Source organism: Psittacula echo (genome assembly GCF_963264785.1).
Source record: "Psittacula echo genome assembly, chromosome: 2".
In the NCBI taxonomy this organism is placed as follows: Eukaryota; Metazoa; Chordata; class Aves; order Psittaciformes; family Psittacidae; genus Psittacula; species Psittacula echo.
Genome location: NC_137737.1, coordinates 93,351,860 through 93,378,342, shown reverse-complemented (window position 1 = coordinate 93,378,342; position 26,483 = coordinate 93,351,860). Strand labels below are relative to the sequence as shown.

The 26,483-nt window shown below is 39.2% G+C and overlaps 1 protein-coding gene across 3 annotated transcripts; it reads left to right on the top strand.

Annotated features, from left to right (window-relative positions):
* Positions 1-869: 869 nt before the first annotated feature.
* Positions 870-26,053, top strand: CLPTM1L (CLPTM1 like). 3 transcript variants are annotated; one of them, XM_080611939.1, is made up of 17 exons: positions 870-1,129; positions 1,872-1,972; positions 3,891-4,080; positions 5,294-5,436; positions 7,422-7,500; positions 11,369-11,486; positions 12,579-12,673; positions 13,287-13,371; positions 15,021-15,124; positions 17,171-17,236; positions 18,312-18,362; positions 19,020-19,102; positions 20,754-20,788; positions 21,118-21,173; positions 21,254-21,298; positions 24,322-24,437; positions 25,723-26,053. In XM_080611939.1, exons 1-17 carry the CDS (start codon positions 953-955, stop codon positions 25,805-25,807), a joined length of 1,629 nt encoding a protein of 542 aa, XP_080468065.1. In that variant the 5' UTR covers positions 870-952; the 3' UTR covers positions 25,808-26,053. The 3 variants fall into 3 exon arrangements, with proteins under 3 accessions (XP_080468065.1, XP_080468067.1, XP_080468066.1); XM_080611940.1 differs by lacking the exon at positions 870-1,129 and adding an exon at positions 1,404-1,453; XM_080611941.1 differs by lacking the exon at positions 24,322-24,437.
* Positions 26,054-26,483: the final 430 nt, after the last annotated feature.

The following is a 26,483-nucleotide window of genomic DNA, read 5'->3' as shown; positions in this document are numbered from 1 at the left end:
GTGTCATTTCCCTAATTATTATTCTATATTTCTATTTTTATTATTGGTTGGCCCAGAATGCCAGCCATATCCTGGGCTGCGCCAAAAAAGGTTGGGGAAGGTGATTCTCCCCCTCTGCTCTCATGAGACCCCACCTGCAGTACTGTATTCAGCTCTGTGACCCCAACACAAGAGTGATGTGGACCTGTTGGAGTGAGTCCAGAGGAGGCCGTGAAGGTCAGAGGGCTGCAGCGTCTCTCCTATGAAGACAGACTCGGAGGTAGTTCAACCTGGAGCAGTGAAGGCTCTGGGGTGACTTTAGAGCAGATTTCCAGTACGTAAAGCGGCCTATAGGATATCCAGAGAGGGACTTTTTACAAGGGTATGTAGTGACAAGACAAGGGGGAATGGCTTTAAACTGAAAAAGAGTGGATTTAGATTAGATATTAGGAGAAAGTTCCTTACTGTGAAAGTCATGAGGCCCTGGCACAGGTTGCTCAGAGAAGCTGTGGCTGCCCCATCCCTGGCAGCGTTCAAGGCCAGGCTGGACAAGGCTTGGAGCACGCTGGTCTAGTGGAAGGTGTCCCTGCCCGTGGCAGGGGGTTGGAGCTGGCGGATCCCAAGGCGCCGCTCTGTGCTCCCCTGCTGCCACACACCGTGTCCCTGTGTGCTCTGTACCAAAGGGACGCTCCTGTCACATAGAAAGCCGGGCGCTGCCGACAGCCCGTGCCCCGCGCGCCCCCTAGCGGCGGTGAGTGACGGCTTGCAGCGACACCGCCCCCGGGCCGAGAGGCGCTCCCGCAAACCGGTTGCTACGCGGCGGCTCGGCGCTTCCTCCGGCGCCCGGCGGAAGTGACGATCGAGCGGCCGGTCGGGGCGTGGCGGTTTTGTGCGTGTGGGATGCGCGAGCGGCGGCGGCGGGGCGGCCCGGCTGATCCCGAGCGGGGAGCCGGGGGGGGGAAAGGCCGCCGCCATGCTGAGCCGCAGCTCGTTCACCAGCCTCGTGGTGGGGGTGTTCGCCGTGTACGTGGCGCACACGTGCTGGGTCATGTACGGCATCGTCTACACGCGGCCCTGCCCGGCAGCGGCGGCGGGGGGAGGCGCGGCGGGCTGCGTGTGGCCCTACCTGGCGCGGAGGCCCAAGCTGCAGGTGAGCGCAGCGCAGCGGGCACCCGGCGGAAAGGGGTTGAGTGGCAGGGCCGGGAGCAGCCCTCGTCTTCCCTCAGCGTTGGGCCTTGACAGCGGTGCTGCTGTGGGAGGGTAGGAGCGGCGGTGCCTGTCCGAGGCTGTCTCCTCCATGCCCGCTCGTGGTGCGGGAAGCGCGGCGTGACTCGGCTGACAGCTGCTGTCACGCGCGAAGTGCCCGAGCGCGCCGCGCCATCGTCCAAACCCCGAGTGTCGCGGTGGTCGGGGGGGTGAAGGGGAGCGCGGTGCTAGTGCCCTGCCCTGTGGGTAAAGCACGGGCGGGATGGAGGTGTGTTTCTGTTCGTTCATTTCGTGCATCTGTTGACACATGCACTGACCAGAGCAGCCTTGCTCGGCTTCTGTAGAGATCTTGGACTTCAAAAACCTGGTCTAGTGGAAGGTGTCCCTGCCCACGGCAGGGGGTTGGAACTGAATGGGCTTTAAGGTCCCTTCCAACTCAAACCATTCTGTGATTCTAGGTCATCCTGTTAGAATACATTCAGTGGCTGTGTTACAGCGTGTTTCTGCTGCCAAAAGGAAGGAAGCTGTGCTACAGTTTTTTTGAGTGCATTTTTAGTTTCCCGGTGTATATAACCATCATGTGACTGGGGAAGTGGGCAAAGTACAGATCCATACTCTGAAGTGTACCAGTACATTAATTCAGTATTTCCATGCCCTGATTTCTCTGTGCTGTGTTTTGATTTCAGCTAAGTGTGTACACTACCACACGATCAAATATTGGTGCTGAGAGTAATATAGATCTGGTTTTGAACGTGGAGGATTTTGATATTGAGTCCAAATTTGAAAGGTAGGTATCCAGACTACGAGATCTTTGTTTAATTCTTAAGTAGAATACATACTAAGTGTGCATAAAGCAAGGTAGAGTTTAATGAATAGAGTTGTTCTTGCATTTTTGGGGAGGAGGAAGAGTAAAAACTATTTTTGCATGCTGTACAGGCTATTCCGTTCCCACTTGTTTCATAAAGTAATAACTGTATTTGCTATGTTAAGGCAGGAAAGGTGTTAGTTGGATTTCAGCCTTAGAGTTGAGGGCAAAGTGGTGGTGTTAATAAAACCGGTGTTTTTCCCTTTAATTTCATAGAATATTTAGAATTATAAAATTATTTTCCCTTTAATTTCATAGAATATTTAATGCATTAAGTATTGGTAAAGTGATGGAAACCATGTGCTAAGTTCACCCTTAAACAAATCTTTCTCACACTGAAATCATCTCATAGTTGCAAGAAACAAAGCTTGCAACCCAAAGCTATACGGGTAAATACAGAAATGCTTGTTTCTGTCCTGTAGACTTTACAAGTCTCAAATGCTGTCCTATGTCATCTAATCTTAATTTTCAGATTCAGTCTAAACGTTCATCTCGCTAGGTGTGCTAGGTCAGTAATGTATGATGCGCTGAACTTGAGCCTTGGTTAGTCTGGAGCAGTTTGCTGTTTTAGAGAGACAGATGTTTTACAAAAATGTGCTTTGCTTATAATAGTAAGACTGACTTTGTTGTGAAAATCTAAGTCAAAGTGCCTGGAACCTGGAAACGCTTTAGACTTTTTTCTAACGTGTAGCCAATCTGCTACCTACACACTGTTCTTGATAGCTGTGGCTTCAAACCTGAAATAGAGCTTCAAAGTCAAGCTGTGTTCTCTTTTTCTGTGTTTTAGCACTGTGTTTCTCTGTAACTGTTTCAGTGCTAATAACCCTAAAAGTAGACATTCTTTTTCTGGTAGTTTTGGGTTTCCAGATCTTCTGATGTTGGTGCTGAGATGGAATCAGATTGTGTCCTTACATAAATGTCTGAGTATAACACTGCACTCTATATATGCCTCGATACAGCTAAAATGATTAGAACTACTTGTTTTGTGTTTCATATTTGCTGCCTCACTTTTGGTTTGGATTTTTGTTTTGTTTAAAATAGTTACCTTATTCTTGATTCTTTTGTCAGTCTCCCAGGTTTTTTCACATTCTGCATTTTCTGTAATTGAAGAACATGATCTGCAGTTTAGGTCATACAAAACATTGTCAGACTTGAAAATATTAAAATTGTTTTACTGACATAGTCTCTGAAGCCACTGAAAGTAGTCAGAGCAAAACAAGCCCAGAAAATTCATAGGAACAGGGGAGGCACTGTGCAATGTTGCAAGTAAGGTGATTATCTTGGCTAACACAAAGGGAGTTGACTTCATGGTTTGGGGCTCTAATCTAGAGATGGTGTGCTTTTCATGCCATAGCTGTGAAGATATTAATTCAGAGTGCTTGGCAAAACACTGCGATTTTCTTTTTAAAACTTTGTATCATGTATAGGATCTACCATACATATTCAACACACAGAAGGCTGTTTTGTACAAGTGCCCTGATAATTTTGGCCCTATGACATATTGGCAGGGGAAAACAACAAAAGAACTGATAATACAGCCCTGTGTTGTTAGGGTCATAAAAGTATGAATTGGACAAAGGCTAAACTATCTTATTATTAAAACTTTGGAAATGCAAATATTGATACATACAGGAATATATAAATTGATACCATCCAGCTATGGTTCATTAGGCAATATTAGCCCTGTTTTGTGCCAGGCAAGCCAAATGCCTTCCTTCTTCTTTTATGTTCTCAGCCATTTTTTGCTTGCTTCTGGAACATCTTCAGTGATCCTTATATGTAATAGGTAGATATTTCAGCATATGCTATGTCATTTCAACAGATTTATTTTGTATTCTAGGACAGTGAATGTCTCTGTACCAAAGAAGACCCGAAATAATGGCACATTATATGCATATATATTTCTTCATCATGCTGGCATTTTGCCTTGGCATGATGGTAAGCAGGTGCATATAGTAAGCCCTCTGACCACGTACATGGTCCCTAAACCAGAAGAGATTAATTTGCTCACTGGAGAATCAGCCACACAGGTAGGTGGTTTTTTTCATCTCTAGATGAACAACTGCAAAAAAAGAATTTCTAGTATAGACACTTCTAGTGTTAGCATTTGCTGTGCTTGCATCTTCACAGCAATAATGATATGGGAAATAAACCCAAACTCCTCTTCTTGATTATCAGCTTGTATGCAAATAGTAGACCATTCAGCACAATAGAGGTAAAGCCCTCTATAACATTGGCTGCTATTAAAATATTTTCCTAGTTAACATTAATTACTTCTTTAATGATTCATTACTTTCTGTAGAAATACTGTATTGTTCTATGGCAGTGAGATGCTGCTTTTTATAGTGAACTGGATTCATGTGAAATAATATGCTTTGCTTTTATAAAACAGAGGTATGAATTTGACTTTGATATTGGTGAGTGACCAGTGTCAAAGTGCTTCTTTTTCTTTAAGATGTTCTTACTTTTCACTTCAAGAGAATAAGATAGTATCCTTTGACAAATGCTGTGATTACTTGTTGGAGGGGGAAAATGTAGTCTTATTTAAATACTTGTTAATGGCTTTTGTGTCTCATATTAAAGTGGAGCTTGAGAATTTCACTCTGTTCTTCTTTGGAATCAGAAATATACCTGTAGCCAGGAGTGACGTTTCTGAATCCTGTCAGACTACAGCTGAAAATTAGCTGAGGCTACAGAACAACACTAAAAGTCAGAACAGCTGTTGTTCATCCAAAGAAAAGCAAGTAGAATGGCCTGGGGGTAAGCATCTCTTGAAAGCTAAGGCCTTACTTGCTTTCAGCACTTGCCTTCAGAGGCTCAGAAGTTCAGAACAAATGGTCTGATACTTTTACTCCCAAAAATTAATAAGTGTTATCATTCACATCCTTTTACCTCTTTTGAAGTAATATCCAATTACTACAGTCCTTCTTCCAAAGTGACTTTTTTCTGAGTAGTACCCACATTCCTAAGGTATTAATCTTAATTAGCTGAATATTCATTGTTGATGAACAAGGCTGTGAATGAGCACTAGAAGATTTTTAGTGTCAGGTTGTGGTGGGCCTTTACAATCCGTTCTGCTGTATTTGAGCAAAATACTTGATCTGGTCAAAATTAAGGTGAAGTGTTTCAAAGTGGGGCTTCTGTTTTATGATATAGTCAATGACTCTATAATTTCTGTGAACTGCAGTATAATCCTATTCCAATTTTTATGTTGCTTAGCAGTATGTATGTTTATTTTTAAAGCAAATTGAAGCAGAAAAACAGACCAACACTCTAGATGAACCTGTCTCTCACTGGAGGTCCAGATTAACCTTAAACATCATGGCAGAAGATTTTGTGTTTGATGGATCATCCCTTCCTGCTGATGTGCACCGTTACATGAAGATGTAAGTGTATGACTTCGTTTTGCTACGTTTGTTATTATAAACTTACTGCATATTTCTTAAAAAATCCTCTCTGGCCTCTTGTAGTGTTTTGTGTTTAAATTGGCACTTAGGAGACAAGGATGGGTACTCTTAGTGCTTGCGTTTCAGTAGTGACAATTAGGAATATATTATGGACTAGAAAACCTTACTGGAGGTATTTTGTTGCTGGGCAGCACAGAGATTGGAATACTTTTTGTATGGAGCTATAATAGTAAGACAAAACAGAACTACAAAGACACATGTAAAATGTAAACAAGTAAAAAAGCAGGCTTCATACCTCGTTGTTCTCAAATCACACTTCTGGCCTTTAAGCAATTACTGTCCCTTGGACTTTCCAGTTATACTTCATCTGCAAAGTAACTCTACAAACTGCAAGTGCTGAAGAGGCACAGCTGATGGATCTCCTGTGACATCTTTCTTCTTCCTTTATGATTGGCTTTATTTTACTTTGGCAGTGTGCGTTCCTACATTATGCTAGCTTCTCAAGTAAATACTAAAAAGCAAGGATAGGATTTTAGGTCACTAAATGCAGGCAGTAGCTGCTGTTCACAGCTTACTTAAATTACTTCCAGTGTTAACCATATAAATAGCACTGTGTTGGCTTGTGCTGCTGAATGTTGATGCTTTTCTCTACAAGTATCCTGTTAAATCCAGAAGTAGTTGCTTAATAAGCAGATCCTGGGGGTCTGGGATAGCTTCCCAGCCAGAACAGATAAACACAGTAACTCATAAGATAGGCCCATAACAAAACCAGGTTGAGCAGGGGTTAATGAGCAAGGGTATGTTCTCTGGTCATGTTTATATAGGCATCAGTGCTGTTTTGTCATTGCAATATACTGGAAACAGTTTGGATATGAAACAGCCTGCTGCAATTCCACTAGCAGTAGCTTCAATTGTAGTAATTACATAGAAATCTAAACCTCTTCAGTTAAGTAACCAAGCGGTATTTCCGAGTCTTGATGTAGTACTTTCCTGTATTACTGTTGCCCATTGTATATTTAGTATCCAGTCTTTTATCATGCATGGAGATTTCTTTCTTTTGTCAACAACTAAAATTCAACTTTCAGGCTTTAAAAAGTTCCCTTATGCCAGTTCCATAGACTTTTACTGAGAACATCATGGAGTAGATAACTGCCTTTCTAGTGAAGAACCGTAAGAATTAGTCTCTCTGGGGGCATTAGGCTACATACTTTTCTAAGATACTGACAAAGCAATTGCATATAGATCATCATTTGCTAAATAACTTTCAAGGGGTCAATTTTGTAGAGGAATCAAGGGCTGTGAAGTTTCTATTATTATGCAGGTTGGTGAGGTGATAGAGCAATCCAGAGTTATGTTGAGAAGGCAGAGAAGATTTCTGCTCCTTGTGCAGTCTCTCCAGTAGTATCCAGCCTTCCTGTGTATGTGCCAGCCGTCGTGTTCCTAGTCCAACGCTAGCAAGAGCACATGCTGTTGCTGACCTGATAGATGTTATTGGGGGTGTGCAGGAGTCAGGGAGATGGTGGAGAATTGACATTGCTGCAGTAGCAGAGGGAAACTTGAGACAAAGGATACAAATACGTGGTAGTAAACTTCAGCATGTTTCTCTTCAACAAGCTTTTTAATTTCCTTTACTCTTGGTCATGCAGCAGCTTCAGCATCATCACAACCAATTTCATTTGTCTTTTTTTTTTTTTTTTTCTCATTCTGTCTTTCTACAGAAGAGTAAAAGCAAACTAAAAGGAAAAATATGACCTGCCTATTTTTTTAATACAGACATCTCTCTATGAAAGACTCTAGGCTAGTGGCTTCTTTCTTTCTGTGTATTAAAAGAAACTGTGCCTGAAAAGATGGTGGGAAATACCTACATGGGTAGATCTGAAAGTAATGAATGAGTGCTAATTTGAATAAAAGTAGTTTTCTTTTTAGATCACTACAGTCATAAAATCCATGTTTAAACATCCTAGGGTTCAGTTGGGGAAGACAGTGCATTACCTTCCAATATTATTTATTGATCAGCTAAGCAACAGAGTGAAAGATTTGATGGTGAGTAATAGAATACCTTTAATTACATTTAACAGTTTTAACAGTAATATTCAATGTTGTTTTAATTAAGATATTGTCATAAGTTGTTTGCAATAATGAAAAAGTATAAATTCACAGAAGGACTCTATAAATGACTGTTGAAGTTAATGTGGTCAGCGGGTAACTGCAGAGGCTGGATCTGGGTTTTGAGACTCCCCTCTTGCAGAAGTATCTGCCAAGCACCCCCTTCTATTCCACCAAAAGATACTTGGGTTCCATTGCTTCTGCCTTTTGGGTGAATATGGAGGACATCACTGCAGCACCAGCTGTGGTAGGAGCAGTCTCATGAGCAATTTAACTCCCTGAGCTGAAGCAGTTGTGTTAGCATCCCCGAGCTGCTTGTGGTATCTTCTGAGCATACTGAACATGTCTTATACTGGTGCTACACTGAGATAAGTCAGTAGCTGTTCTCTTTATCTCCAAAAAGTTCATTTGTGGTTAAATTTTCTGTGGTGCTCTCTATCACATTAGAGTAACCTGAGCACCTAAAGTCTTGGGGTTGCAGTGCAGTGCAGTGTTGTACATCCAGTGATTTTGTGCACTCAAACAAATCAGAACTTAGAAACTTCAATAATGGAGTTACAGAAGGGTGATGTGGATAAGATTTCTGAAGGCTGCTAGTCCAGTGCCTCTGGTCAGAATAGAGTCATCTGGAGTGGACTGTTCAGGACTTTCTTCAGTTGGGTTTTGGATATATATCCAAGGATGGAGATGCCATATCCTCTCTGGGCAACCTGGTTTAGTTTTCAGTCACCCCTGCAGTTAAAAAAAGATAATGGTATTTTATACATTTAAGTAGTTTTCTGTATTCAGGGTTTTTTCCAACTCTTCTCTTGTGGGAAATCATTCAGTTTCTTTACTGCAAGTTACACATGGCAGTCCCCTGCATTTAAACCACATTCATCATAGCAGTCCTTATTTAAGCCCTGCAGTTCTCAGTTTCACTGACTGGAATTTACCAGAGTTTCTGAGAACAGAAGTCTTGGGGAATGTCTCAGAATTGTTAAATGAGTATGTCTGGATTCAGTATCTTCTAGATGGAAGCCTTGGTAGATGTAAAATTTCTGTAGACCTTCTAAATTGACTTTTGAATTTATTAACTTTAGCTCAGACACACAGAATTGTTACTTAGTTTGGGGAGAATCTTCTTTAAGAGCTTGTATCCCCCCGCTCCAAGCTTGTCTGGCAAAATAAATTCCTGAGCATTTGTTACAAATCTTGGTAGCAGATATTTTTGTCCAGTATTCCTTTAGATATGCTTTTGTGGTGTTTTTATTGGTAGTCACTGTCCTTTGTTTTAAGCTTCTTACCGCAGCTCATTCAGTTCAGTCCATTCATGAGAGCTTCTGACTGGTCATGTACCCTGTTTACAAATAAACTCAGCATTCTCATCTTATTAGTAACATTCCTGGAGTTGTCATGCATGCCACGGTTAATGCTATTGTAAATCAGTGCCTTAAAGTTGTTACAGATCCTGAGAAGTGCTGCAAAGACTGTTTCATCAATGCTAGCAAATTTATGCTTCAGCACTGGCTTATGTGACTTCTCAGTAGTGACATCCCAAACCGCTCTCAAGCCCTACAGAAAGAGGGGTCTAATACTACGTATACTGTGAGATAATGAGGGGCACGTAAAGAGCAGGAAAGAATAAGGGAAGGTGATACAGCATTTGTGGAGCAAGGTCGGCGTTTGACTGTAAACTGTAAAGAATGTGAACTCTGGTATGCCCAACCTACAGTCATGGAACTGAAGATGCATTTTCCCTGCTTGTGTTAGGCTGTGTACATTTTGAAGTGACTATTATTTTGACCAAGATGTAGGTCTTCTGTGATAAATACTGTAGGATAGAGGTTATGTGTTCCTCATGTTCTTAAATGTTCTTGCCAGTGCTGGGGCTTTGGGGGTTGTACAGGCTTCTGATGTAATAAAAAGAAAAGTTTAAAATTCATATCACTGAACTTGCTTTGTTTACACACTGTTCTGTAGTACTGATAGAGTGCCAGAAGTAATGTGTGATGTTCTGAGACCGTGCTACAAGAGTAGATTGTATTATAGAGGTTTGACGACTTCGCAAAAGCTTAGCAACCGTTACGCTCAGTAACTAAGTTGTGAAGCAGCACTTGCAGACTTTAATTGTTCACTGAGAAAGAGTTTGTTCTTCTAATCTTTCTCTTCATTTAATTTGATATTTGTGTTGAAGAATTCCTATCCTGTCTTTTATTGAAATCTCATTTTCTTCCTACACTTCCCCTAGCTCCTTAGTAGTGCTTTGTCTGTATAGAGAGCACTTGCTATTTACCCATGCATTTGCAAAATTTTTGTTTCTTGTCTGTTCTTCACAGGTAAAGTGTATTTTCCTTCTCTCTGAGAAATGTTGATACTATCTTTGGTAGACTGAGAAACTGAAATGAGAATGGACGGATTACGGGCATCCTTTAAAAACTAGAAGCCTGGAAGATGTTTATGTAGCTTTTGGTAAACGACTGTAGAATCTTGCCAGCATTCTCTGTCCTCAGTTCTAACCTTGCTGGTTTCACCCTGGTTTGTTTGTTTTTCCTTTTTCCCAGACAGTTCAGTGATCTTTGGCACCATTCCAGTTTCTCAGGCTTTCTTCCTGCTGTATTTATGAAACTTCCTCAGCTTCCGTTTTTCTCCTTTGCATGCATACATGTTCTGCCGCTGTCTGAAAAGCTCTCAGGGTCTGAAGAGAGTGGTGAGGTTGACAATTGTTACTGGAGGAAAGAGTGAATGGGAGAGTGAACATAATCCCCAGTTCACACCTGACTGATAACATGGAGAGGCTAAAATAATGTTCTGTAACATAAAAATCAGAAGAAGCCCATCCATCTCGATAGGTGTCAGCTACCTAATTACTGTAGAAACAGAGCTGGTGTAGAGTAGCAGTTCTGAGGTGGGAATTATGATTGGGTAGTAGTCAGGAGCTGGCAGCAATAGATGTTGAAGTGTTGCAGAGTGCCTGCCTGCCTGTAGTCTTTTGCTGTCCTTGCAAGTTTAGAACATACTGCCTGAGCTTGTACCTAGGTAGTTGCAGAGAATTCTAACATCTGTGAGAACAATTTTCCTTTGCTTGTGTTAAACCTGTTTAAGAGACAGTCCACTATCATGCAGAAGGAGCTGAGGCTATTTAAGATTTCCCCCTCCGGCTTAAGGGGACCCCAGGTAGTTACCATCACTAAAGTACAGATTATACTGTAGAACTTGCTGAATTTTATTTCTTTTGGAGCAGGAAGATCTCTGTGACACCGCATATCCCCAAGTTTGTAAGCAGGGCAGCTTGCTTAGCTTTAGCTGCTGTGTTGTCACCAATCCGAGCAAATAGCATCACTTTGCTTCCCCACCTTTTGTTTTGATATGAATTTAACTTCTATTTCTGTCAAAACCAGCCTCAATTTAGTAAAGTTCAGACTGTGGCCTTTAGGATGTGATTTTTCTTTTTTTAATCTTCTATCTTAGGTAACCTTAGCTTATATATTCAGAGAAGAACTGTCAAAAGAGAGAATTACTTTGAGCACACGTTTCCCACTTGAGCAGAGGTAACATTACATAAGCATCTCGGAGGCATTTGTATACAGTAACAGTGAGGTTGCTATAAGAACTTGAACAGAATAAACAGCTAATCTAACATTTGGAAAAAAAACCCTAAAGACTTCAAGCATAGTATAGAAGTCTAAGATCTTACTCCCTTTCAGAAACCAAACTGACATCTCAAAATTGTTTGATATAATATAATCACTTTGCAACAATGAATGGAAATAATTATTGCCATTTTTCTTCTATTAAAAAGTAAACTGTACCTTTTGAAATCCAGGTTATAAATCGTTCAACAACAGAGCTACCTCTTACAGTGTCATATGATAAAATATCTCTTGGAAAACTCCGATTTTGGATCCACATGCAGGATGCTGTGTACTCCCTCCAACAATTTGGTATGTTTTTTATCTTTAATGACTTTAGGTAAAAAAAAAACGAACAACGTAACCAACCACTCACTAGTTTTCTTGTAAGTACATACATAACACTTCCATCTGGTTAGCTGGTGAAAAGGTTTAATGCTACAAGTCTTAGGTTGTTTTACCTGAACGTAAAGATGCAAATAAAATGTTGACATGGGAAAAAGAAAGGAGAGGTAATTTTCACCATGGGTTTCCCCTGTCATCCATGGAACAGAAAAGCTGGATCGATGTTACGTAAGCTTTGCTATAAGCTATAAACAGCTGGTCACTGTAGACATACACCTACAGTGAAAATACAGGCAGCCACAGCAAAGTCTCTGGGCTCAGGGTTAGCACGCAGAAGGAATCTGATCATCACTGCTTCTGACACTTCAGAAGTGGCTGGCCTCTCACTTTGGCTCAGTTACAAATTTATAAGGTAATTCAGATAAACTGGAGGCTTCACATGCATTGAACTATTAAATTCTGTGTTTTGCTTAAATGTAGTGGAGCAAGTGTACACTTTTGCACTGAACTTAATATGCTCTATGTGGGTGATGGTATAGCCAAGCTTTTACTGTCTTTAAATGTCTGTTCCATTGTTCCTTGTAAGTCTAATCATCATCCTTAAAAATCTGCATCTTATTTTCAGGGTTATCTTTGCTGACTTAGCTTTCTCTTACTAGACTGTAGTTGGGTTCTTTATGCCAGAGTAAGGAACTACATTGTATCTGAACTGCTGTTGATGTATAAGACTATAGGATTCTTTCCAATCCTCTCTTTCTAAGCTCTTCAGACAGCAATTGAACTTCTGTGCAGGCCAAGAGATCTTAGAAGCTGCTGTGCTGTACTATTTTAAATCCTTAAAATTCTTACAACATGTTAAAGGCACATCAACCTACTTGTAACTGATGGGCAAGCCAAATAATTCACCAAGATACAGATAGACTAGGGTTTTATCAATAAAGCTGGTTCTTTAACAAACTATATGCAGGTGACATAGGATTTCTTTCATACGTGACTCTAGCATAACAGCAATTACTTGTCTGGTACTTTTTGTATAATTATTTGGATTTTTTCTCTTAGGGTTTTCAGAAAAGGATGCAGATGAAGTAAAAGGAATTTTTGTTGATACTAACCTGTACTTTCTGGCTTTGACATTCTTCGTAGCGGCATTCCATGTAAGTGGAGAAACTTTGGTTATTAGAAATTACAACTGTTCTAGGAAATAGTAATTTCAGTAGAACAATGGAAGTGTTTTCTGCTGCATGCCATCTGTATTTCCAATGCATAATTAATATAAAAATCTCAAATAAAACAGAAATTTGAGATAACTAGATAGAAACTAACAATCTCGACTGAAATATAAAACATTTAACTCTTTCTTAGTTACAGTTGAACCAAAGCCCCTAGAATTAATATCCCTGTCAACATAGGTTCACATTTCATTGAGTCATCCAAGGTTTACCACTGCAGTGACATAGCTGGGGCACCAACAGCAGGGGTTGAGTCTGATTTCTAATCCCTGGAGAAATTTGGATCAGCACAATGCAGTGCTAGTACTAGCAGTATTTGGAATTCATCCTGTCATTTTGCACTCTTTTTACAACTTGGGCTTCTAAAAACAGTTTTTAGCTTTTATTTGTTATGCTGAATTTTTATTTCTGAAGCTTCTAAACCTTTTTTGAATGTTTTTTCTTGAATTCCATCTTAAATGCATTTTTAACAGTTCAGCTGGCAGTCTGTAGTAAGTGCATATTTCAGGCAAATGAGTATGTTTCTTGCTATTTGCAGCTTCTCTTTGATTTCCTTGCATTCAAAAATGATATCAGTTTTTGGAAGAAAAAGAGGAGCATGACTGGGATGTCAACAAAAGCAGGTAGGGCCAGAATGTGAAATCTTGTGCATGTGCTGTGTGATACATACTGTGTGTTTTTCTAGTCTTGCAATAAGTTGACACTTTACAGATTCACCAAGATAGTAAAATGAAATATGGTTTTGTGTATGAAAATAGGCTGGTTCTAACGCTATTAGCATTGTGCTCAAGTATCAGTCTCAGACACTTGTGTCACTTCCAAGTTTGACTGTCTTGCATTGAGAATTGGTTTAATATTAGGTCACTTGCCGTATTTCCCTTGCTGAAGGAACAGAAAAATACTTCGAGAAAAGAATGAGGACCAGAGAAAGTCCTGTGGGCGGAGAGAGTGCACTATCATGGGTAATGCTGTCCTGCAAGTTTGTAGATAACTACAGCTTCCAAAATATTTGGGGGAGGGAAAATGCTGTAGTGTAACACTATTGTTTGATTTGGGCATTTATGTAAATAGGAGCAGTAGAAGGTTCTCAGGCAGAAGAGCATGGAAGGGTTGAGTTGACTTGGATGTAGGAAAAATGAGAGAAACATAGTGGTCTGATACCCTGCCAAGCCTTCTTAGAGACAGGTGAAGGTAATACCCAGCTGTGAACACTGGAGGTTTAATATGCCACTTCTCAGCCTTGTTTATTGCACTGATACTGCTTGGTTTTTTAATAGATTTTTCCATTCTGATTATAAACCAGGAATCTTTTGACCTCTGAGTCTATCTCTGATTTTATCAGATTTGCAAACTGATTGAAACATGTGAGGAATATCAATATCAGGAAAAAAATTTGGAATTTTAAATTACCATGAACAGAAATGTGGTTTTCTCATGTGGAGAATCTGCTTATCGTCTTTATCACAGTGCATTTGTTTCTGCAAGCCATTTGTACTGCTGTTGGCATATGTATGCCAAAAAGTTAGTAAAAATTCAAAGTGAAAAGTGAGGAAAGTCAAATTGGAGGCTGAGTGACAAAGGGATTTTTTTAACTGTACTACCAAATCTTTGGTCTCCAGTAATTGTCGATTCGTTCCTCTCTTCAACAAGCCTTTGTCACCTTTCTGCCTGTATCTCCTTCTTGCCCTGATGGAGAAGGGTCACAGGCTATTGCTCTGGAATGGTACAGTGTAATTGTTGATGTCTCAGTGTCTTGTAGCTCTCATGTCTTTCTGTCCTTTCTCTGGGAGATGGATATTTTAATCTAAGAATCAGTTGATAGACACTTAAAAGCATGCAAGGTTTTGCAAAACCTGAAAAATAACCCAGAAATATACTTCTTAACATCTACAAGCATTAAGTTAGTTGCATGAGTTTCAAAGGCTGACATTACGTTACCTCACAGCCTTTCAGCTTCTTCAAGACAAGATTCATGAATATAGTTCATAATAGTACTGATATATTGCTGCAGTACAGGAGTTTTCCTTAAATATTCTTATTTCCTTTCATCTTTTATGATAAAGATTTCATAAAATACCTTTGTTCCTATTTGGCTGGAGGTATATAGATCACTGACTGTTTCTAGGACTAGATATATCAAGATATATATATATATAAGTTTACGCTTAAACTGTGCAAGGTGGAATTGTAGTAAATAGGCCAACAAAATTCTGTTATCTCAGCTGTTCATTTAAATATTAATAAGCCTTTAATTTTCATTATTTCTCTCTAGTGCTTTGGCGGTGCTTTAGTACTGTGGTAATATTTCTCTTCCTTTTGGATGAACAAACAAGTTTATTGGTACTGATCCCAGCAGGCATTGGTGCAGTGATTGAGGTGAGTTCTTAAAGCTCTAGAACCAAATACCATTATTTGCAGCAACTTCCATAAGAATGCTAAACTAGCTACTGGAAAAATACTGCCGTAATATGCTGTCTTTGCAGCATCGTTTAACTGACTTTCAGTGGTAGAGGAGATTGTATCCGTTTATAACTAAACTGGAAGTAGCATTTTTCTCTGGGATGATCTGGTACTGTGGAAACCAAACATAAAGCTATGCTGAGGTTCCTTCCTATTGCATTATCTGATAGGCATCTTAACCAGGCATGTATAACCATGTCAAGAAGCCTTCATGGAAACATTTGCAAAGAGCAGGCTGTGTGCCATCAGGCAGTGCTGCACATCTGCAGCGTTCTCCCTGGCTGTGACTGAGATGCTTGGGGAAGGAGGAAAATGAGGAGACTGCTGGCTGTGTTCATTATTCCAGAAGAACATGTTCAGTGAGTAGGCTGCAGGTACTGTTTAGAAGCCAGCTTTACGTGTAGTAAAGCACCAAGTGAGCAGTAATAAGAAGGGGAGAGATGTAGCAGGAAGGGGAGATCTCTCTACCTAACATTGCTTGCAGATCTACTTACTTCTCAGGATTTAAAAATAAGTTCAGGGCTCTCACATGGAATTTTTGAGTACACATCTGTTACAGTTGTGGATAATCCCTGTGGAAACAAAACGGCTCAGAATTTTTAGTTAGTGATTAAATTAGTGAATGCAAAGTCACAAAGCGATCCTTAAGTTACAGTTTATTGTATAAGAGAGATTAAGCTCTTGTGAAAACTATGAACAGTGGTGTCCTAAATAGTACCATTTCATTGATTGTAATATTATTTTTCAGTAGGTTGAGATTTTTAAGTCTGATGAGATTCAGATCTCATTTGGTAGTTATGCCTGTCTGAATTTGTTATTCAAGTTGCCCAGAGATGTGTTAAATCTGTCTGAGATTTGTGGTTCCCATGACTGTTGCTTTTGGACTGCAGGCTGGGGGAACTGGGTTGAAAGTGTTATATTAGGAACACTGTGTAGGACACTTAAACTAAAGGGAAATATTCTGTTGGTTCTGTTGAAGAAACATTCTCTCCTCTAGAGTGATGGTGAGATAACGTAGTTGTCTCAAGTTGAGAATGAACATACGGACCATAAATCTCAAAGGAATTTGTCTGTTGGGAAGAGCTTTTTCACAACTTGTTCTTAACTCTTGTTTTTCATGTAGTACTAATAGTGACACTGCTTGTGTAATAAGCAATTTTTTCACTTGTGTCAAAGATGACAGTAAAGAATCATCTTTACCATATTCTCTTTTTTGTTTGGAATATATGATGGGTGGGAAGAGAATATTGGTGTATCTAAAGTTAAACAAACCTTGTCCACAAAAAGCTTCATGAAGCGTAGCTCTCCTGGTGAGCCTACTGCATTGTCTGAATTGTTGAATCTATATAGATGGGTACATGAGTACCTGTGTGGGTGGGTACATGAGTAAATTTTCAGGAAAACTGAGCCTTTGGCTACATTACGGTGAAGCTGTTACAGCTGTACAGTACATAGCCAAACAAATCAGTGGATTCACTGACTTCTGCTTGCAGCCCACTACTGAAATGTAATGACCCTGTAGGTATCCACTGAATCACAGTTGAGAATTCTGAGGCACCTTTATGCAAACCCCAGCTGACCTCAGAGGCATATGAAAACTTGCTTGGCAGGTGGTTACTGGAGAATTCTCTAAATGCGTGACCTGGGATGCATGCTGGTGCTGAGAGCAGCAATCCCCACCTAAGTACTGCAATGCAGGTATCCTGGAAGGACTACACTATTGTACTTGAAATGTATCATCTGAGTCTTTATAGTGCGGGCTCCCAGTGTTGTATTTATCTGGTGACACAGCATTTGGTTTGAAGAGACACAGGCAGTGTGCTGCAATCAGGCTGTTGCTGCTTTATGCAATGAATGCTTAAAGAAGATGTTCTGGAGTCTTGATTCTGATTATTTAAATCCTGCATAAGGCATTCCTTTGGATAATCTTTTCTGTGCATATTTTGTTTTTGCTAATCACAGCTCTGGAAAGTGAAGAAGGCTTTGAAAATGACAATCAAGTGGCAAGGCTTGAGGCCCAGAATTCAGGTATAGTAGACATTGGCCTGTTCATGATTACACTCTTGAGTTGCCCATCTTTTTCCAGATTACTGTGCAACTTGGCTTTTAGTAAAATGAAGATGAAAAAAAACCCTATAAAAATTTCCTATATACATCTTGTGTTTATAGATAGTTTAATCCAAAAGCTAGATAAGCATTTTCAAACTTACAAATTTCTTTGAGTTCTGTAGAATAAAAAGCTATATGTATGTATTTAACGTGTGAAGAAACTTCAGAACTCTTCTGCCAGTCCCTCTAGATGTTAACAGGTGGGTGGGACTGTGCTCCTGACATTCTTAACTGACATTGGGATTTGACATAAGACTGAATTTTGCTGAAGCTGCAGATGTAATTTCTCCATTGTGGAACATTTAGATATTCTGGGGACTAAATCTTCTGGGGAGGAATTAAATCCTGAGACTTTGCAGGAGATGCACTGGCAGCAGTGATTGAAATTAACTTTTTTTTTTAATGAGAGTGTAATCTTTTTAAAGCCAAGTCTGCATTGAAAGTTTCTCTTGTTCGTAGGAAAAACAGTTGTTGAACCTTCAGTGTTTACTTCACAGGAAGTACTAGAGTTTTGTGGGCTTGAAGCCTATGTATCTTGAGTGGCTGATGGCTCTGGTTGTTCCTTTGTCAGTATTCAAGGAACTTTGTTGAAGCAGTTACAATTTCTGGAGATGTGGAGATAATCCATAACTGACCTCTTCATGCATGAAAATGGTTATGGTTTTTAATAATGGCTTCCTGTATCTGCCAGATTCTTAGTGACTTGACTTTGCTTTTCCTTCCTGAACTGTGCTCTCACAACATTTTCCTAAGCAAAGAATTCCTGGATGTTTCGTGTGAAAGGAAAAAATTGAACTTTTGCATACCCTGTGTTTGGCAGGCTGCACGTGACACTTGCAGTGACTTTTGTATAGACGCTGATAAAAACTTTCAACTGTTACCTACCTTAATGACCAAGCAGTTTAGTTTACAGTTTAAAACTCTATTTAGGGAATCACATAGCTGTGCTTTTCCTTCCAGTTCTGACTTGATTATACTTTTTCATTTATTGCAGTTTGGCACATACAATGACTCTGAAAAGAAAACCGAGGAGTATGATACCCAGGTAGGAAGGAATCATGTGACTTCTGATCGAGAAAGTCTATATGAGCAGCCTGCTGAATGACTCGTTTCACTCTTTTTATTGCTACAAGTGTATTTTCCATGTTGTCGTAGTTGTCAAGTGGCTTATCATCATGTGGGTGATCAGATAGTGAAAATTCATTCTGATAACTTGTGAAAAGAAACAATGAAAGAGTTTTTTTTGTTACCTGAATCTCATTGAAACATATCTCTGAGAAGCCGAATTGTAAGTGACTTATCTGAAGAGAAATGTCTTAAAGGGTTACCATTCACAACTTTGAAAATTGGTATCTGTACTCATTATTTAGACTGGAAGAATGTTCATGTGCTTCCTGATTCTGAAAGGAGTTGAATATTGGTGAAACACTGGTGTTAAGTAGAGAGCTACTCTTAGACTCTCATTTTCATGCTACTTCTAGGTGCCTTTGCTCTAAGATGCTTGCTCATCTGAATTGGGCATGGAATTCTCATCACCATATCTATAACTGGAAGCATACTGGAAATAACAGCAGACATTTAGGAACAGGAATAGATTTTCAGGAGAAAAACAAAGTGTCTGTCTTCCTGATAATGCCGTGAAAAGTCTGCAGTACATAAAATGTGAACTAACTAAGAAAAAACTATTTTCTTTGTCTATTAGGCCATGAAATACTTGTCATATTTGCTCTATCCACTGTGTATTGGAGGTGCAGGTTACTCCTTGATGAATGTCAAATACAAAAGGTACTGTAAATTTATAACTGATCTTCAATACGTTTGAAACATTCCCATTTTTTTGTATGTTAACTAATTTGAGATGATAGGTTATGAATCAGTTACTTTGATTCATGAGCCAGGAACCAGAATAAGTTGTCAGAAGAGAAGGAAGTAAGCTGCCATTGATGTTCAGAGAACTGATAAGGTGACAAGACAGATGAGTTCAGTGGTTGAACCTGTCCAATAACAGAGAGAAGCAAAAACTGTCCCAGAATTACTTGCTCCAACCAAAAGGTTCCTCTGTTCCTAAATATGGTAGCTGGGATGGAAAGCAAGCAGAAGCATTTCTAAGAGAGGACTCTATTCCCTTAGAGCCATGGACTTCCTGCAACATATTGATACTTCACAAGAGCTGAAGGCTCAATACTTCATGAAAAGGCAAAACTCTTGTCCACTTTAACTCGAAATAATAATTTGAGTGTTCTAGTTCATTTTGTATTGGGCACATGCAAGCAAGTATGCAGCCATGAGACTTGGTTGTAGAAAAAAACCTGCAAACACAAGCATGGTGATGGCCATGTAGGCATATTTTTGGGTTCTTTTTATAGTCTTTAGGACCAGAAGGGAAGGGAGGGAGAGCAAAGAGTAGCTTAAAATAACATCAGAAAGAACTGCTGTTGCTGTACACATGAGCTGTAGCACTTGTACTAGAAACTGGGACAATTCTGGGCTATTAGAAAAACAGGTTTCTTTTTAAAAAGGTTCTTGTCTTAGAAAGGCGGTAAAAAATATGCATCATTTAAATTCTGCTTTTCTCAAAAATTCTTGAGTTTATTCAGTACTGCAGAATGCTGTATGCCAGGGGTTCTCTGAGCTCTAGCTTAAGAGAGTGAAAACAGTGCATGTTGTAGAATTTTTGTCATTGTTAAATCTGTAAGAAAATGTGACTGAATAAAAATCTTCACAGTGGATTATCCTTTAATCTTGCAGGCATTTTCTCATGCAGTTTTTAGATGCTTGTGGATGAGCAAAGTGCTCCTACAGCTGTAATGTTGCTATTAACACATCACTAACACAGCAGTGCAAGTTTAATTTTAAATAATGTAACCTGAGCGTCACAGTTCTTAGCTGTTCACAAGCAGAAGTATGGAATTTGACTGCTATTTGTTATGTTGCTAAGATTACGTGCCATTGAACATCCATTAAACATTTGATGTAAGGAGGGAAAAGTGTAGATTCCTTGTAATAACTTTTTAAGTGTTTACTGTAGTAGTTTGCAGTGAAGGGTGTTCGTTATTTGAAATTTGAGAAGTCATTACAGTGCCATATTAAGTGTCTCTTTAGTATTTCGAATACAGTGCTATCTTTAAAAGTCTGTCAGGGTTCAGTGTGCAGTTTGGGTGCAGAAGTCTTAGAATGTTCTGAAAAACATTCAGTTCTAAGCAGTTGATAAATCTTTCCAAACTTCTTGTATGGACTGATAAGCATCCTTCACTTAAACTACTTTCTCTGGAGCCTTTCCTGATCAAAGGTAGATGCGAGTTACTTAGTTCTTGCATTAAGTAATTTACAACATAGCCAATTCTTGAGCAGTCAGCATGCATCATGTAGACGATGTATTACAGGTATGTATTTTTGGATGAGATGAAAAAATAACCAGACTGTCTTCTGTTTGTAGCTGGTACTCCTGGTTGATTAACAGTTTTGTCAATGGTGAGTCCCTTCTTACATTGTTTTTTTGTTTTTTGAGGGTTGTTTGTTTTTTTTCTATTCATATATCTTCAAGTGGAGGCTAAGATTCTGAAGTAGAAAATTAACAGCTGTCAGCTGGATCAGTGCAATATAGAGCAATAACTTGACTGTAGGTTCCAAAATTATCACAGTGGTTGAGAAAGGGAGCAGAATCAATCCAAAGGGAACAAAGGATTAGATATATCTTCTTTCTTTAGGAAAATGAGTGTAAATCTCTAATTGTGAAATTATAGTTGTGTGATGTACTTTATTGTGCATTTTTCTGTAAGTTTTCTATATTTTATCTTCAGGAGTGTATGCTTTTGGATTCCTGTTTATGCTGCCCCAGCTGTTTGTAAACTATAAGGTAAGGTTGAAAAGTGATAAAGACTACTTTTCATGTCTCTTCTTCCAGACTTTATTACAAATTGATATTTTCTTTCCTAGATGAAATCCGTTGCACACTTGCCATGGAAGGCTTTCACATACAAAGTAAGTAAAGCTCTAATTTAAAGATTGGTGCATTCATTTTGGAAATAATTTTCTGCAAGAAACAGCTTAGTAATATTTAGCTTAAGGCTGACAGTGCTTTTTTTTCTTTAAGAACTAAACTTGTTTGAAACTGTTCTGTAAAAACAAAGAAAGAAATATTCATTTCCATTTTACATAATGACTTCCACATACAGAGAATATTTGTATCCTACTTTTGATAGTAACAGTGTTTTTTATATTGTCAACTGTCTTGTAGGGTGCAAGCATTGGTCTTGCCTATAAATTAATCAGTCTCAATTTACTGCATTATTTCACAGGGAAATAAATTATTATATTATATTAGTATAATAATTATTATATTATACTAATATAATGTTATTAAGGATAGTTCTTAAGAAACAGATAGGACCACCAGGAGAACTTATTTGGGCAGCTTCCAGAGACTGAAGTGACGTACACCCTGTTCTGTGCTGGGGTGGTAATGAGGAGCTGCTGGAGTGTAGTGACCAATGTGTGGTGGGTTGTCACATGGCAGAAGAGGGGTGGCTGAATGTCCCCACTGCCTAGACTGCCCTTGTAGGAAATAATGCAGTGCTGTAGCAGAGATGAACACCAGACCTTGGAGGAGGGGAAGATGACTTTATTTCAAAACAAAATCACCTTACTAACCCTTTGATACCTGCATACCCACGAGCACCCACTGTCTGTACACAAGTGGTTTGTAGAGTATTCAAGCACCAAGATGGATGTACCCAAGTACCCCAGTCAGGATTCTTCACGCTGATATGGAGGACAAGGGATACCCACTGCTGAGTTCCTGTATCTCCTGTGTTCTTCCTTAGTCAGCAACTACATGCTAGTTTTGTTCCTGTACCCCTTAAGAGCTGACAGTATTTTGACTCCATCTTTTTCCGCCTCTCTGAGTCATTAGGGTTTCTATAATGTCCTTTGCTTCCCTAGTCATTGGGTCCTGAGAAACCCTGCCTGGATGTGTTGGGATCATCAAGACCTTGATGCCATCAACATGTGCCCTTTTATTCTTCTGCTTCCACTCATAAATGCTTTAATTTATTTTTTCCTTTGTGCTGATGTATTACAACTCTCCAGAACATCAGTACTTCAAAAGAAACTGTTAAAAACTGTTCAAGACACGATGTCCAGTTCTGAACAGGTGATCTGGGACAAAAGAACTAAAATCTTAAAAATTTGAAGTGCCTTTCATAGCTTTTCCATTTGAGCCTATAGCAATAGCCCAACTTCCTGCTGCCTTAATATTTTTAAGGAATTAGGGGCATCTAAGAAAACAGATTGAAATATAGCTGATAGCAGAATAGCAACTAAAGTGTTTGATATGGAAATACAGTAAAAAGTAAAAAGAAAACCTATGTAGTGTTTCTGACATGTAATAGGGAAATCAGCATGTTTCTTAATAGAGGGGAGTAGGAGGTATATTGGTGAAGTAATTTCACTTCAACCACAAAAAACAATAAATTAGCAGAGACATCAACAGTTAAAGAGACAAGAGAGGACAAGTACCCAAGCAAGTAACCTTTAAAGCAGTAGAATTGTCTTGCTGAATAGCCTTTTCTTACACAGCATTTATAGTTCCTGTTAAGATGCCAGAGGCTACCCACAAGCCACAAAGGCTTGTGTGTATGTAGAGAGATGCATATGATGCTTCAATTATGTTTAACTTACTGGGCTTTGGAAGGGGTAATCTACTTTTTCCTGCTGGATATCTAAAGTTTCCTCTGTTCTACACTTGGAAGAGTGAAAAAACAGTCTGAGGTCTTACTTGTGATTGTTGGTTTAGGGAGCTTTCTTTTCCTTAATTTGAACTCTTTCCTGTTTTGGAAGACCTTGGCAAAAAACAGAGATAAACTTTACAGTTTCTGTAGTTTGACATTTATGCTCTTTATAGTTTTCTAAAGAGTACCTTCAAATGAGGTAATCTCAACAGAAAACTAGCTAGTTAAATACTATTAGATGGGCTACCTTGATGCATTCAGTTTCAGTGGTTTATGAGGACTGCCTACATGCCTGAAGGATGGAGCTTTTTCTTCCTTTCATCGCTGTAGAATCATGCACTTGGGTGTTGACTTGGAAAGGCTGCCTTTTCCAGCTTGCCAAGGCTTCTTTTTGTTGTTGTTGTTCCATGACAAACCTTTGCACAGGCTTGAGAAGTGCTGTCCATGTTCTTTGATTACTTTGGATTGATGGATTTGTTTTGACTTGCTGGAAAGAGTTTTCCTGTTGTAACTAATCAGAACTCTATCCTGCCCAACACCCTCTTTTCCTACCGATGTTTTGTTTCATCATATAAACATTGGTTCATTTTGAAGAGTGAGTCCTTCTTTGCTTAAAGAATACATAATTTTCCCCCTTATGGTATGGGGGAATGTACAACTGGCTAATATTGAAAGGAGAAGCCATGATACTCAGTTTGTTCACCCAACAGTGAATATTCTTTGCTGGATTTGTTTTCTGCTGTCTTTAGTGAGCTGAAACAGTTTATTGCACCATATGAGTACTAGAACTGATTTACAGTCCTCCCTTTAGGCTAGAGCCAGATCAAGAGGAGCTGCCCTTCTGCTTACTTTCTTTACCTTCTCTGACAAAATATTGTTGCCTTTGCATGCTTGCAGCCTGTCTGCATTGGTTTCCCAGCGGATGTCTGGGAATTTAAACTTTCTCACTCAGGAAAAAGTAGTGAGGAAATACTTTGTTATTGCTTCAGAAACAGAACCTATAGTAGGCCTAGTTCAGTGGTGTAGAATATTATGTTTCAAATAAGGAATGAATGATTTTTACTAGGCAGTATGGTCTTCATTTTTAAAAAGGCACTTTAAAGTTTGCATTAATTAGTTTTTCAGCATAACCCTTGGGTAGTGTTATAAATATGCAAGCAGTCTGTGTTCCTACTGAAAAATATAGTTCTAGGAAGCCTGTTTCCTGCAGTTCTGTATGACAGATTACTTCGTTTCTTCACAGCCAACTGAAGTATACTTTTTGTTTATTTGTAGGCATTCAACACCTTTATTGATGATATATTTGCTTTTATCATCACTATGCCAACATCTCACAGGCTGGCATGCTTTAGAGATGATGTGGTGTTCCTGGTCTATCTTTACCAAAGATGGTATGCCTTTCTTTAAAACTTGTCAAATTTTTTACAGTGTTGTAGATGGTTGCACTCTTATTGCTATAAAGAACTGTAAAATAGTTTGGGATAGACTTTCCAAAGAATTTTTATATCATAGTAATGTATAGTATGGTCTGGACAATGGTAGTTGTGTATATGCCTAGTGAAGGGAATAATGAGAAGGGTATCCTGAAAAGGAGATCTCAGTAAAAATGGGGAGCAAAAGTGCTTTCTCATAACAGACAGTAATCCTGGACCCTTGAGCATGCTGAGAGTAAACAAGAAACTCCTCTTCTCTCAGCACTCACAGAGTTTTTTGTCAGTTACCCCTTCTCCCTTCCCAAAACAGCACTCATCCTTCAGCAGGTAGTTTTGTGTTTGAAAGTTACCAAGAAAATTAACCTGAGATTGAAGCGAGGTGAAGGAGAGCAATTCTTACACTTCTGTTCACAAACCCATTTCAGAGTTCTGGGCTTCTAACCCTTGCTGAGGGGCTACGTGTCTACATATGCTCAGGATCTGAGGCATGCTTCCCAAGTTGCTATGCAAGGCACTAGTGAAGGATGTTTTCTGATGAGGAAAAAGCCCTGCTCTGCTTTCCTCTTTATCTAGTTTCCAAACATAAGTTATCAGATGCTCTTGTAAGTCAAGTATCTGGTGAGTTTCAGTTTCTTTAAGTAACTAAAATCAAACAGGGAAGAAGGCTATATGCAGTTGTCATTGAAATATTGTTCGTAAGTGAAGCTACAGAAAATGTATTCTTGTTCCCAAGAATAAATATTTATACATGAAGCAAACAAGAATTTTAAGCCAAGTTCACATTATACCAGACTGTATGGATTTGTCCCTCTAACTAACCATTAACACTGAATGTGGACTCCAGGTTTGGGTTTCTATGATCACACATAAGTGTAGTAAAATAGGCCCCCTTCCAAGGTATTTTTCTAGAAGTTAACAGCTCAGCAACGTCTTCTCAGCCAGTGGCTGGGTGCTAGTTAAGTTTGAGAGATATCCTGGACTGCTTGAGAATTACACCAGCCAAGATTTAGAGGAGCTCATACATCTTTTAAGAGGCCCTGGTATGAGACAACTGGTTAAGTCTTAATGTGAAGAAACTGATGTGTCTGTAGCTAATCTTTAATACTGTTGGAGGTTTTGCCACAAATGGGAATAGATACTATGATGAGAAAGAGATTCACTTTTAAAATTAAGTGGCACAGAACTGCTCAATTCCGTCAGGTACCAGACAGTATTGTAACTACTCATTTGTTTTTTCTGCCAGGCTTTATCCTGTGGATAAGAGCAGAGTGAATGAGTATGGAGAATCTTACGAAGAAAAGCCAAAAAAAAAAGCTCATAGAGAATAACTAAGAATTGAAGAATATTCTGACCCCTGGACTCTTACTGGCTTCATGTATTATCTGGTCTTAAGGAAGGAAAGACATATTTAATAAGAGTATTTTTAAAGCTTATGACAGAACTACATGGACAATACATCTTCTATATTGCCAAAATCTAGTTTTGATATCCTCCTATTTCAAGATCCTCTTTTGTCTTCACAAGGTCCACAGTCTGCCAGATGTTATTAAATAAACTTCCTGCATTTAAACTTCTCTTTGGTGAAAGCCTGAGTGTCGTGACTATTGTAATTAATACCCAAATCTATGTTTTTGAGGTAACTCACTAACCAAAAGTGAAGTGCTCATGCCACTAGGCTATGAAAGAGAAAAAAGTCAGCGTGTTGCAGCAGAATCGAGCATTGTTGCCAGACTGGAGGCTGACAAACATAAAATGTATAATATTGGACTACATGATAATTACAAATCATGCGAATTCTAGAAATCATTATTAAAGTTGTATGTGGGCATTTACGTTCATAGCTAAAAAAAAAAAATTGGAAATATAGGATGAGACAGACAGGGTTGTTAAAATTCAAATTTTGCCATGTTCTTAGCCCGCAATATGGCAGAAGGTTCAGTTGTCTTAAAATGAATGAAGATGTGGAAAAGCAAAACCCAGCCCAACCTGTAAAATTATTTCTTT

Bases quoted from the DNA above. Each gene is read 5' to 3' on its own strand.
- CLPTM1L (XM_080611939.1), top strand. From the start codon at position 953: ATGCTGAGCCGCAGCTCGTTCACCAGCCTCGTGGTGGGGGTGTTCGCC. The intron at 1,973-3,890 runs GTAGGTATCCAG...TTTGTATTCTAG, and splicing joins ATTGAGTCCAAATTTGAAAG to GACAGTGAATGTCTCTGTAC. The intron at 18,363-19,019 runs GTAGGAAGGAAT...TTTGTCTATTAG, and splicing joins CCGAGGAGTATGATACCCAG to GCCATGAAATACTTGTCATA.